Source organism: Ammospiza caudacuta, chromosome 9, assembly GCF_027887145.1.
Source record: "Ammospiza caudacuta isolate bAmmCau1 chromosome 9, bAmmCau1.pri, whole genome shotgun sequence".
Taxonomy (NCBI): domain Eukaryota; kingdom Metazoa; phylum Chordata; class Aves; order Passeriformes; family Passerellidae; genus Ammospiza; species Ammospiza caudacuta.
In genome coordinates, this window is record NC_080601.1 from 24,749,932 (window position 1) to 24,760,085 (window position 10,154).

A 10,154-nucleotide genomic window follows, 5' to 3' on the forward strand; every position below is an offset into this window, starting at 1 on the left:
TCAGATAATCATGGGCTGAGTCAGTGTCTCAGCTTGGGTGTCTTTTCTTTCTTGGATTGTTTCAGTGTGAAGACCCTGGCCTGGAGGAGCAGTGGACTTAGGCTGAGGCAGCAATTTTCCCATCCCGTGTTTCATGCTGCTGTGCTGGGGGCTGCCATCACCCCACAGAGCACGGCTGGGGCTGCTTGCAGCCTGCCCAGCACCTGGGCAGAAGCACTGGGAGCAAGGGGGTCTGTTAGGGGCTGTGCACAGTCAGTACTGCGGTACCAGGATAAGGGCTGTGCACAGTCAGTACTGTGGTACCGGGATAAGGGCTGTGGGTACTGTGGTACCGGGATGAGGGCTGTGCACAGTCGGTACTGTGGTACCGGGATAAGGGCTGTGGGTACTGTGGTACGGGGATGAGGGCTGTGCACAGTCGGTACTGTGGTACGGGGATGAGGGCTGTGCACAATCGGTACTGTGGTACCGGGATAAGGGCTGTGCACAGTTGGTACTGCGGTACCGGGATAAATCCCAAGCCCTGCTGCGTGTCCCTGGGATTAAGCAGGGCTGAGCCTCTGTTGTCTGATGCTGTCACTGGAGAGGTCAGGGACCTCTGGAAGTGCCTGTCCTGCAAAAACATTCCTGGAAACGTTTGGACTGGAGCATGTCTGTAGCTCTAAAAAAAATTCTGCTGATGGAGGGCAGCTGGGGCTCCGTAGCAGACGGTGCATTTGTGGAATCAGCCATTGACATGAAGTGGGGTACCCGAGGCAGACTGGTGCTGCAAGGGGCTCCGTGCTGCCCTGGAATGGGGGAGCCCCGAGTGTTCCTGGCCTCGAGGGGTGGCCAGGGAGGAGTCGGGGGCAGCACTGTGTCCGTGGTTTCGGTCCGGGGGCGCAGCCTTTAAGCGCAGGCAGGTGGGGCAGAGAGCGGTGGGGCCCAGGAATCCGCGGGTGATGAAAAGTCTCAATGGAGGCGGAGGGGGCTGGGCCGGCCCGGGGCCGCAGGTGGCACAGAAAACCAGGAGGAGAGGCGGCCCGGGGGTCCGGACGGGGCCGCGGAGGGCGGCCCGCAGCCCCGGGCCCTGCGGGCGGGGCAGCCCTGCCCGGCCGCGCTAGCCGGGCTCCAGCTCCAGGCTTTGCCGGCGGCAGCAGCGCTGCCGTGCCCGGGGCCCTCCGCGGCCATTGAGATGGAAATGCCCCGGGCCCGGAGAATGGAGACCCTGTTCCCAGCCTGAGGGAGGGGCGGCCGCCATTGCCTAGCGGGGGCTTCCCTCCGTGCCTGCAGCTCCCGGAGCCGCGGGGTGGGAGCGGAGCCGAGCCCCAGCCGGCACCAGGGCAGACCGTGTGGGGCAGGTTTGTGCCCGCCGTGCCGGTGCCGGGGCTGTGCGGCGCCCCTGGTGCTGCCAGGGTGGGCTGTGGGAGCAGCCGGGTCTCCCTGAAGCCTGGAGATGGCCCCTCTGGAAAGGCCCTTGGACTCTCAGTAGTGCTGTTCCTCGGTCTCATGGGTCACATGTGTAGCAGTTCAGATGCTATTTGTCTCCTGCCCTGGTATCCTTGCTGGAGCACGCTGATCTCGATTATCTCTCTTGCAGAGATGACTCTCCTGTCCTCCCAGACACCATCCCTGGAGCCGTCCTCGGCCACCACCGAGAGCGCAGAGCAAAGGATGCTGGAGAAGAGGGCCAAGGTTATTGAGGAACTGCTCCAGACAGAGCGGGACTATATCAGAGACCTGGAGATGTGTGTGGAGAGGATCATGGTGCCCCTGCAGCAGGCACAGGTAGAGCTGGGAAGGGAGGGGACACTGTGGTGCAGCACTGGTGGATTGGGGTGAGATACTGAGTCCATTTAGTTCTCAGAGGGGACTACACAGCACGGGAACCCACAGAGGAAATTAAAGCTATTCCGAGGGGAGGAGGGTGGTTCCCACGGTTCCCTGCACTGGTTGCAATAAGCCCATCTGCTTTGAGATCCTGCTGAACCCTCATCCTCGCTGGGAACAAGAGACCTGGCAGCAAGTATCACACATTGAATTTTTTGGTGCAGGAAAAGTTTCCTTTTGTTTGGTTATAGGTTAAATTCATTGACAGGAGAAATAAGATATGGGGTCTTGGCATGGGGACAGATTTAGTGGGAGGAAAAAGAGAAAACCAGGTGAGCAGAGGCAGGGGTGGAATTGCTGGGAAAGAGAAGGACACGTAAGGAGTGAGAGTTTCAGTGCATTGAGGACAAGGGAATGCGTTGAGGAGGTCACACCAGGTGCCTGCTGTGAAGCTGAGGACCGATAGGTTGCAGGGGGAAAATGTGGGGGCTGTTGAGTCCAACTGGGACATGTTCCCCATCCAGGACATCTCTTTTTCCATTCACTAGATGCAGAACATAGACTTTGAGGGCCTTTTTGGAAACATCCACATGGTAATAAACTTCTCCAAGCAGCTGCTGTCCACCTTGGAGGCTTCAGATGCCATCGGTATGAGTTCTGCTGTTACCTGTTCTCAGAAGGCTGGGGTGGGCATTGCTAGTGGCAGGGCATAACAGTTAAATGATGGGAGAGGATAAGTGGGACTGGGCTTTCTCCCTGCTGGTACCCATCACCACTCATCATCAACACAAGCCCAGGAGATCTGTGTTGCCCCAGGGGTCACTATGCTCAGACACAGTGCCTGTGGCTGTCCATGGCCCTTTGCCCCAGAGTGCTGCCAGCTTGGGCTGTTCGTGCCTTGGGCTGCCTGTGCCTTTGCTCTGTGGCTCCTGTGACCATTATCTCCACTATTCCCCCGGGAGACCTGGATTGGTTGAGCTCTCTGTGTTGGTGGGTGATGAGGAGGGGTCCTGCGTGCTGTAGCAGAGCTCTTTTCTTGAGCTGTGTGTGTGGAACGGGGACACCGGATGTCTTATCAAGAGACACACCAGTGTTTTTGGAGGCAGCTGGGAACCAGGAGACTCTGAAGTTCTGCTTTGCTGCTGTCTGCAGGACCAGTGTTCCTGACACATCGTGCAGAGCTGGAGAGTGTCTACAGGGTGTATTGCCAGAACCATGATGAGGCCATTGCACTGCTGGAAACCTATGAGAAGGATGAGAAATTGCAGAAACTACTTTTGGAGCTGCTGGATAGTCTCAGGTTTGAGCCTCCTCAGGTGGCAGCCACCAGGTTGGGATAGGGGGATCAGTTTCCAACATCCCTGCCCCTCTTCAGCAGTGTTTAGATAGTTCAGGTGGTGACTGCAGAAGGTCTGATGGTGGCACTGCATAGTTGACTGGGCTCTGGGTTCAAATGGCCCCCTGCACCAATGCACATGGGCTAGGAAACTTGTAGACCCCCTTAAAATCTGCATAGAAGCCACCAATGTATAGAGAAGGTGGCATGTCCTGGACTGAGGGCTCCTGTTGCCCAAACCCTGAGCCACCATGGCTGCTGAGGAAGGAGCTGCTTGTGGAGCAGGCACAGCTTGTGGAGCCAACTGCCCCAGGAGCCAGCAGTACCAGTGGCTGCTCTGGGAGGAGAGGGCTGCCCACTGCCCTGGCAGCCTCACTGGGCAGGGCACAGACACTGGCTGTGGGATTGCACACCTGCCACCCCATTAACCCTTGCATTTCTTTGCTTTTTGGCACTCTGTGGGCCGGCAGGAGCCTGTACAGTGAATGGTGAGTACTTCCTCTTAGTCCCTGCTTGTCTGTCTGTGTTGGTGTGGCCATGCCTTGTAACTAACCTTCTGCCACAGGCTGGGTGCATGCTGGGCTGCCCTAACAGTGCCTTGTGGAGGCACCACTGGGAGGAGGGGGATGTCTGTGGCATCATTGCAGCAGAGGCAGTGGGTGGGCTGCACAGATATGCAGCACAAGTGATGAGGTGAGGGGAAGTCTTGGGCAGGAAACAGGATTTGGGAGCCCTCAGCCCCAAGGAGCCAGGAAAGCCCTGCAGTGACTGCGGTCCTGCAGTCAGTCTGTCCTTCACTGGGAGACAGACCTGGGCAGTTGGTTGGTGGAACAGCATGTGAAACAAGTGGCTCTCTGGCAAGTATGAGGCTGTGCCTCTGTGGGATTTCATGATGGGTCTGGTAATGAAGAGGATCCTGGTTGGGAAGTGTGACCTGCTGTGAGTAAGGAACAGACCTGGGGTTGATCTGAGAGCACCAGGAGTTCAGGAGTGCAATGAATTTGGACATAAGGGTGGCTTGATGTAGGGAGTACAGTGGATTTAGAAGCATTGTAGGTCTGGGTCTGGTTGGCACTGGTTTGAGGGGGCAGAATCTGTGTGGCAGAGCCGGACTGACACCTGGTACATCTCCTTTGTCCTGACTTTCCAGGGGTTGCACAAACTACATTAACCTGGGCTCCTTCCTCATCAAGCCAGTGCAGAGGGTGATGCGGTACCCGCTGCTGCTGATGGAGCTGCTGAGTGCTACCCCTGAGGCCCACCCTGATAAGGCACCACTCACAGCTGCTGTCCTTGCAGTCAAAGAGATCAACGTCAACATCAACGAGTACAAGCGCCGCAAGGACCTGGGTGAGGAGCTGGGCAGTGCTGGGCACAGAGAGACAGGAGTGGCTGTGCTGAGATCAGTGTGTCCTGGCCACTGAGCCTTAGCTGGCAACCATGTCATGGAGAACTCTCGCTGCTTAGGGGAGTTGGGCCCCATCACCTTTGTAACTGCCCTTCAGGTAGCTGCTGGTTGTGAGCAGATCCCCCTCTACTTCCTCATGTCCAGCCCACCTGGCTCCCCCATCTCTCCTCATGGATTAGGAGATGTGGTTCTCCCACATCGCCCATGGCCTCCAGGCACCAAAACTAGACACAGTGTACTACCAAAACTACCCAAGTGTAGCCTCACTGGGGCTGAACAGAGGGAGAAAATTACTCCCTTTGATACCTGCTAGCCACCCTGTTTTCCCTTGAAAGTCCCCAGTTTGTGCAAATCTTACACTTCAGTCTTTCCTCATAGCCCCACTGAAGCTGAGGTGACAGAGGCTGCATGTAATGATTGCTTGTATTTGCTAAAGAAGCAATATAGACACCTTCTGCATGTCCAGGGACTATTGTGCATCATCTCCTATGTCATCTTATGATGGCACTATGCATAATCCTGTGGAAGACTTTGAATTCTTTGTCTACAAACTGAAGGGCATGTCAAGAACCAAACATGTGACACAGTGCTGGATGAGATGGGAGGTTATTATACAATATTTTATAAGGGCATGCAGTGATAGGGCTGGATAATAGCTTTAAAAATAATAACGGCTGGGAAAAGTCTTTACAGTGAGGATGGTAAGGCACTGGATCAGGCTGCCTGCAGAAGTTATGGATGCCCCACCCAAGGAAGTGTTCAGGAAGACCAGGTTGGATGGGGCTTTGAGCAGCTTGGTCTTGTAGATGTAAAGGGGTTAGAACTAGATGATTTTTAGGTCACTTCAACCCAAGCCATTCTGTAATGAAATGTGGGGTTCTTAGGACTGCAGAGGCTTGGGGAAGAGGAGAACTAACAAGGTGATTGTTGATGAAGCAGTGTAAGACATGGGTGTTTGTGCTTACAAGTGTTTTGATTTCTGTATCAATCTCTTTAGTGCTAAAGTACAGAAAAGGGGATGAGGATAGCCTCATGGAGAAGATCTCCAAGCTCAACTTCCACTCTATCATCAAGAAATCCAACCGTGTGAGCAGCCACCTCAAGCATCTCACAGGCTTTGCCCCCCAGGTACTGTGCATCAGCTGCACTTAGCCCCTGCAGTGCTTCTCCAGCAGTATCTGCTGTCCCTCCACACCCCTTCTTTTCCCTGTCCAGCTCTGATCCAGGCCAGCGAGGCAGAGTGAACTTAGGGTCTGATCCACCCATCTCTGCTGCCCAGCTTGGGGGCAGGAGAGCCCCACATCTTGTAGTCTGGGAGGGACTGAGTCCTGCATTGCCTCCCTTGAAACACTTTCTCTCACAGCTAAAGGATGAAGCCTTTGAAGAGACAGAGAAGAACTTCCGGATGCAGGAGCGTCTGATCAAGTCCTTCATCCGGGACCTTTCCCTGTACCTGCAGCATGTCCGGGTGAGCCACTCTGGGTGTGATGCCAGGCCTGTGGGGCTCACCATGCACTGCCCCTCCTGTCTGCATGGTGTGTGCCTGCAGTGCCTCTGGCCACGGCTCCTGCCTCAGCTCTGCTGGGGCTGGGTGGTCTGGGCTGCCCTGGGAGCCCCTTCTGGGCAGCAAGCATGGCTCAGCTGTGTCTCTCTGGTGCAGGAGTCAGCTTGTATGAAGGCACTGGCAGCAGGGAGCATGTGGGACCTGTGCACAGAGAAGGGAAGTGGGGACTTGGACCAGTTCCAGAAAGTGAATCGTCTCATCAGTGACCAGCTCTTCTCTAGCTTTGTGAGTGAGGCTTGTGCCCCTTTGAGGCCCTCCCTGGGGGTCTGCTGCAGATGGGCAGGCTCTGGGAGGCTGCAGGGATGGTAACCTGGGAGAGCTGTGAGCATTCCTTTTTAGCTGTGCCCTCCTGAGAGCTGTGATGCCTAGCAGTTTATGACTGTGCCTGCATTTTTTCAGCCCTACCTGAAATGCTACAGCTCTTTATGTGAGTGGTTCAGGTACTTTGCATAGAGTTACCCATGCTGGCACAATTATGTAAGATTGTAGGATAATTGCTGTTGGAAGGGACCTCTGGAGCTCCAGTGGCTGCCACCAGGAGACAGTCACTGTATTGTCCTGGGGGGGCTGTGTGCTGGAGAGTGAGCTGCTGGCATTCACAGTGGGAGAGAGCACCCTGTCTCACCGTCTCCCTGCACCTGTGCCCACCAGAAAGAGCGGACAGAGCGGCTGGTGAGCTCGCCCCTGAGCCAGCTGCTGAGCATGTTTGCGGGGCCCCACAAGCTGGTGCAGAAGCGCTTCGACAAACTGCTCGACTTCCACAACTGCTCCGAGCGAGCGGAGAAGCTGAAGGACAAGCGGACGCTGGAGGAGCTGCAGTCAGCCCGCAACAACTACGAGGCCCTCAACGCGCAGCTGCTGGACGAGCTGCCCCAGTTCCTGCGCTTCGCCAAGGAGCTCTTTGCCAGCTGCGTGCGTGGCTACGCCGAGGCACACTGCGACTTCGTGCGCCTGGCCCTGGAGGAGCTCACACCGCTGCTGTCGGTGAGTTCACTCACTGGGACGTGTCACATCGTGGGGGAAGCTGCTACTGCAGTTTCAGGGCACTAGTGACTTGTGGAGAGCTCCTGTGGGATGGTGTTGGAGCCAGGATTGCAGGGTTATGTTGCAGTTGTGTGTAGAAGGCTCTTGGAGCAGTGGCAGGACAGCATTCACCTGAGAGAATCTCAGGTCACAAGTTTGAGGACCACTTAGAGTTGAGTCCAGACAGGACTGCAGACCTGGGCTTGATGCAAGTCACAGACAGAACTCAGAGCCCTGCCATGGTCTATGCTTGGTCACTTCTTCCTGCACCTGTCACCTAACCAGGATCCTGACTTTGCTCTGGTTCCAGTTGCTGAAGGTGTCTGGCAGGGAAGGGAACCTCATTGCCATCTTCCAGGATGAGCACAGTCGAGTCCTCCAGCAGCTCCAGGCCTTCACCTTCTTCCCAGAGTCCCAGGCAGCTCCCAAGAAGACTTTTGAAAGGAAAAGCATGGAGCGGCAGTCTGCCCGGCGGCAGCCCCTCGGTGGCCTGGTGAGTTCCCTCTGCCCGGTGCCAGGGCCTGCAGAGCCCAGCATGGCCACTCACACCTGCCTTGTTCCTCTGCAGCCCACCCACTTCCTGCAGTCGGATGACATCCGCGCTGCCCTCCTGGCCCGCTATCCCCCGGAGAGTCTCTTCCAGGCAGAGCGCAATTTCAATGCTGCCCAGGACCTGGATGTCTCCCTGTTGGAAGGAGACATTGTGGGTGTCATCAAGAAGAAGGACCCCATGGGCAGCCAGAATCGCTGGCTCATAGACAATGGGGGTAGGTGGCTGTTCCCTGCCCTTGCTGTGAGTCTCCTCCTCTGGTCTCCCTGTGCCCCAGTCTGAGCTCCCTTCCTGTCCCTCTCTGCAGTGACCAAAGGCTTTGTGTACAGCTCCTTTCTGAAGCCCTACAACCCCCGCCGCAGCCAGTCGGACGTCTCTGTGGGCAGCCACTCTTCCAACGAGTCGGAGCTCAGCAGCTCCTCTCCCCAAAGCAACGCCACCCTGACCTTCAGCCCCAGTGGGGCGGCCGTCACCTTCACTCAGAAACCCCTGCAGGACTCTGTCTCCCCAGCAGAGTCCCCACTGGAGGTGGACTCCCCCTGTGTGCCCCAGCTTGGCTCTGGTGACAGGATGGCCCCGCTGGCTGGCACTGTGACATCCCAGCGCCGCTGCAGCCGCCCCGAGCAGGGCTGCAGCCCCAGCTCTCGCAACGGGCACCCCACCAAAGCACGTCTCAGGCCCACGCCCTCTGTGGAGGACAGAGACTCAGGGCTGGAGAACAGCGAGTCAGAGGGCAACCAGGTGAGTCTTCAGCCACCCACGTGGGGCTGGGGGTGCCAAGGGCTAACTGCTTTGATTGGCTGGGGACAGAATCATCCTCCTCCCTGGCAGTGACCATGAATATGTAGGAGGTGGGATATGAGACCTTTTCTTCCAACAGCAGAGAACCAGGCTTCAGATGGGGGTGGGCAGAGGCCAGGATGGGGCCAGGGCTGTCGTTGGGGAGAAGGACAAAAGCCCACACATCCTATGCAGTGTGAGATTAAGGCTGTGTGGTGTGACCACCTAACTGATGCTCTCCCCTTGTCTGGCAGGTCTACTACGCTCTCTACACCTTCAAAGGCCGAAACACCAATGAGCTGAGCGTGTCAGCTAACCAGAGACTCAGGATCCTGCAGTTTGAGGACATCACAGGCAATCAGGAGTGGTGGCTGGCTGAGGCCCACGGCAAGCAGGGCTATGTGCCCTCAAGTTACATCCGGAAGACAGAGTACACGTGAATCTGCAGACAGAGCCTGCACCCCGTGCCTTGTTCCTGCTGGGACTGCTGGGGTCTGGGGGAGGCTGGCCAGCCCTGCAGCCCTCACTGCTCACCCTTAAGGCTATGCCTCTCACAGCTGTGCAGTGCTCCTGGGCCCCAAACACTGGCTGCCATCGTCCCTTTAGGGAACAGAGAGGGTGGACTGGCCAGGTAGGCAGGAGCAGGCAGCTTGGGTGAGGGCAGGGTGAGTTCACCTCTTAGGTGTGTTTGAGCCTCCTGTGTCCAGCCAGGAGCAGGGGAACAAAGCTTGGGGCTGTCACTTGGCCAGAAGAGTAAGGCTTGACTCAGGCTGAGGAGCTGCTGTGGATTTAAATTGTGGAAGGCTAATGCTGAGTTTCTGGAGATTGTCTTTAGTCAAGTAGTGTTAAAAGCAACCCAGACTTTGTGAATACGCTCCCTGTGCAGCGGGAGCCTGGTCTCACCTGTCTCTGCAGGACTTGGGATGGGATATTTACACACTGCCTGGGAAAGCAGCTCTGAGGTTTGCTGGGAGTAGTTGAGCCCTAGGTCTGGGATGGATATGGCCTCTGAAACCCTCACAACAAAACCCCCAGCAGGTGCCTTCTCCCTTGTGCTTAGTCTCCCAGGGGCTTGGCCTTTCCAAGGTCTGCTGCTGCCAGCAACCATCAGGTTCGCATCTTTCAGCTGAGCCAGAAGCCCAGAACAGCATACCCTTGTCAGCACAGTATTGGCTGTGCCCAGGACCCATCTTTGCACTGACGTGCCCACCTGGCCGCTCTGGGTGGAGCAGGGGAGAAAGCAAAGCACAAGCTGTCCTCCACCCTGTTTTTTGGGGTCTGACCAGAATTGCCTCACCTGTGCTTTACTGCACAGCATTGGAGAGGGTGCTGACATTCTGGAGCAGCAGGAGCATCATCCCTGGGAGGGCTGTGGTGCCTTTTGCTGGATTGGTGTGTGATAAGGCTGCTGCCATGTCCTGAAGGGAAGAGGTTCCCTTCATGGGGCAGCGTTTGTATCCCCTGTACTGCTGCTCTGCAAATAAAGATTTGCCTTTATGTATAGAAAGTGCCTTTGCAAGGGTTGGGAGACCTGGGAGGAGCATCTGGCAGGTGCTGCAGCCTTCATGCAGACCCTGCAGGGCCAGGAACAACATTTCTGTTGTGGTGGGATCCAGCATTCTACTGTCTTGGTCTTTGTGCCAGCTGCAGCTCAGGCATGAGGAAACACTCACAGAAACCTTCT

The 10,154-nt window shown here is 56.5% G+C and overlaps 1 protein-coding gene across 1 annotated transcript in view; it reads left to right on the top strand.

Annotated features, from left to right (window-relative positions):
• Positions 1–9,757, top strand: part of DNMBP (dynamin binding protein) — a 33,670-nt gene extending 23,913 nt beyond the window's left edge. The window contains exons 5-17 of the mRNA XM_058810242.1: positions 1,580–1,767; positions 2,358–2,457; positions 2,962–3,109; positions 3,616–3,633; positions 4,296–4,495; positions 5,551–5,681; positions 5,917–6,021; positions 6,214–6,342; positions 6,769–7,101; positions 7,451–7,633; positions 7,709–7,907; positions 7,998–8,431; positions 8,725–9,757. Of these exons, the coding sequence (XP_058666225.1) occupies positions 1,580–1,767; positions 2,358–2,457; positions 2,962–3,109; positions 3,616–3,633; positions 4,296–4,495; positions 5,551–5,681; positions 5,917–6,021; positions 6,214–6,342; positions 6,769–7,101; positions 7,451–7,633; positions 7,709–7,907; positions 7,998–8,431; positions 8,725–8,910 (2,354 nt within the window). The 3' untranslated portion in view covers positions 8,911–9,757. The remainder of the gene's footprint in view (positions 1–1,579; positions 1,768–2,357; positions 2,458–2,961; positions 3,110–3,615; positions 3,634–4,295; positions 4,496–5,550; positions 5,682–5,916; positions 6,022–6,213; positions 6,343–6,768; positions 7,102–7,450; positions 7,634–7,708; positions 7,908–7,997; positions 8,432–8,724) is intronic.
• The last annotated feature ends 397 nt before the right edge of the window (positions 9,758–10,154 follow it).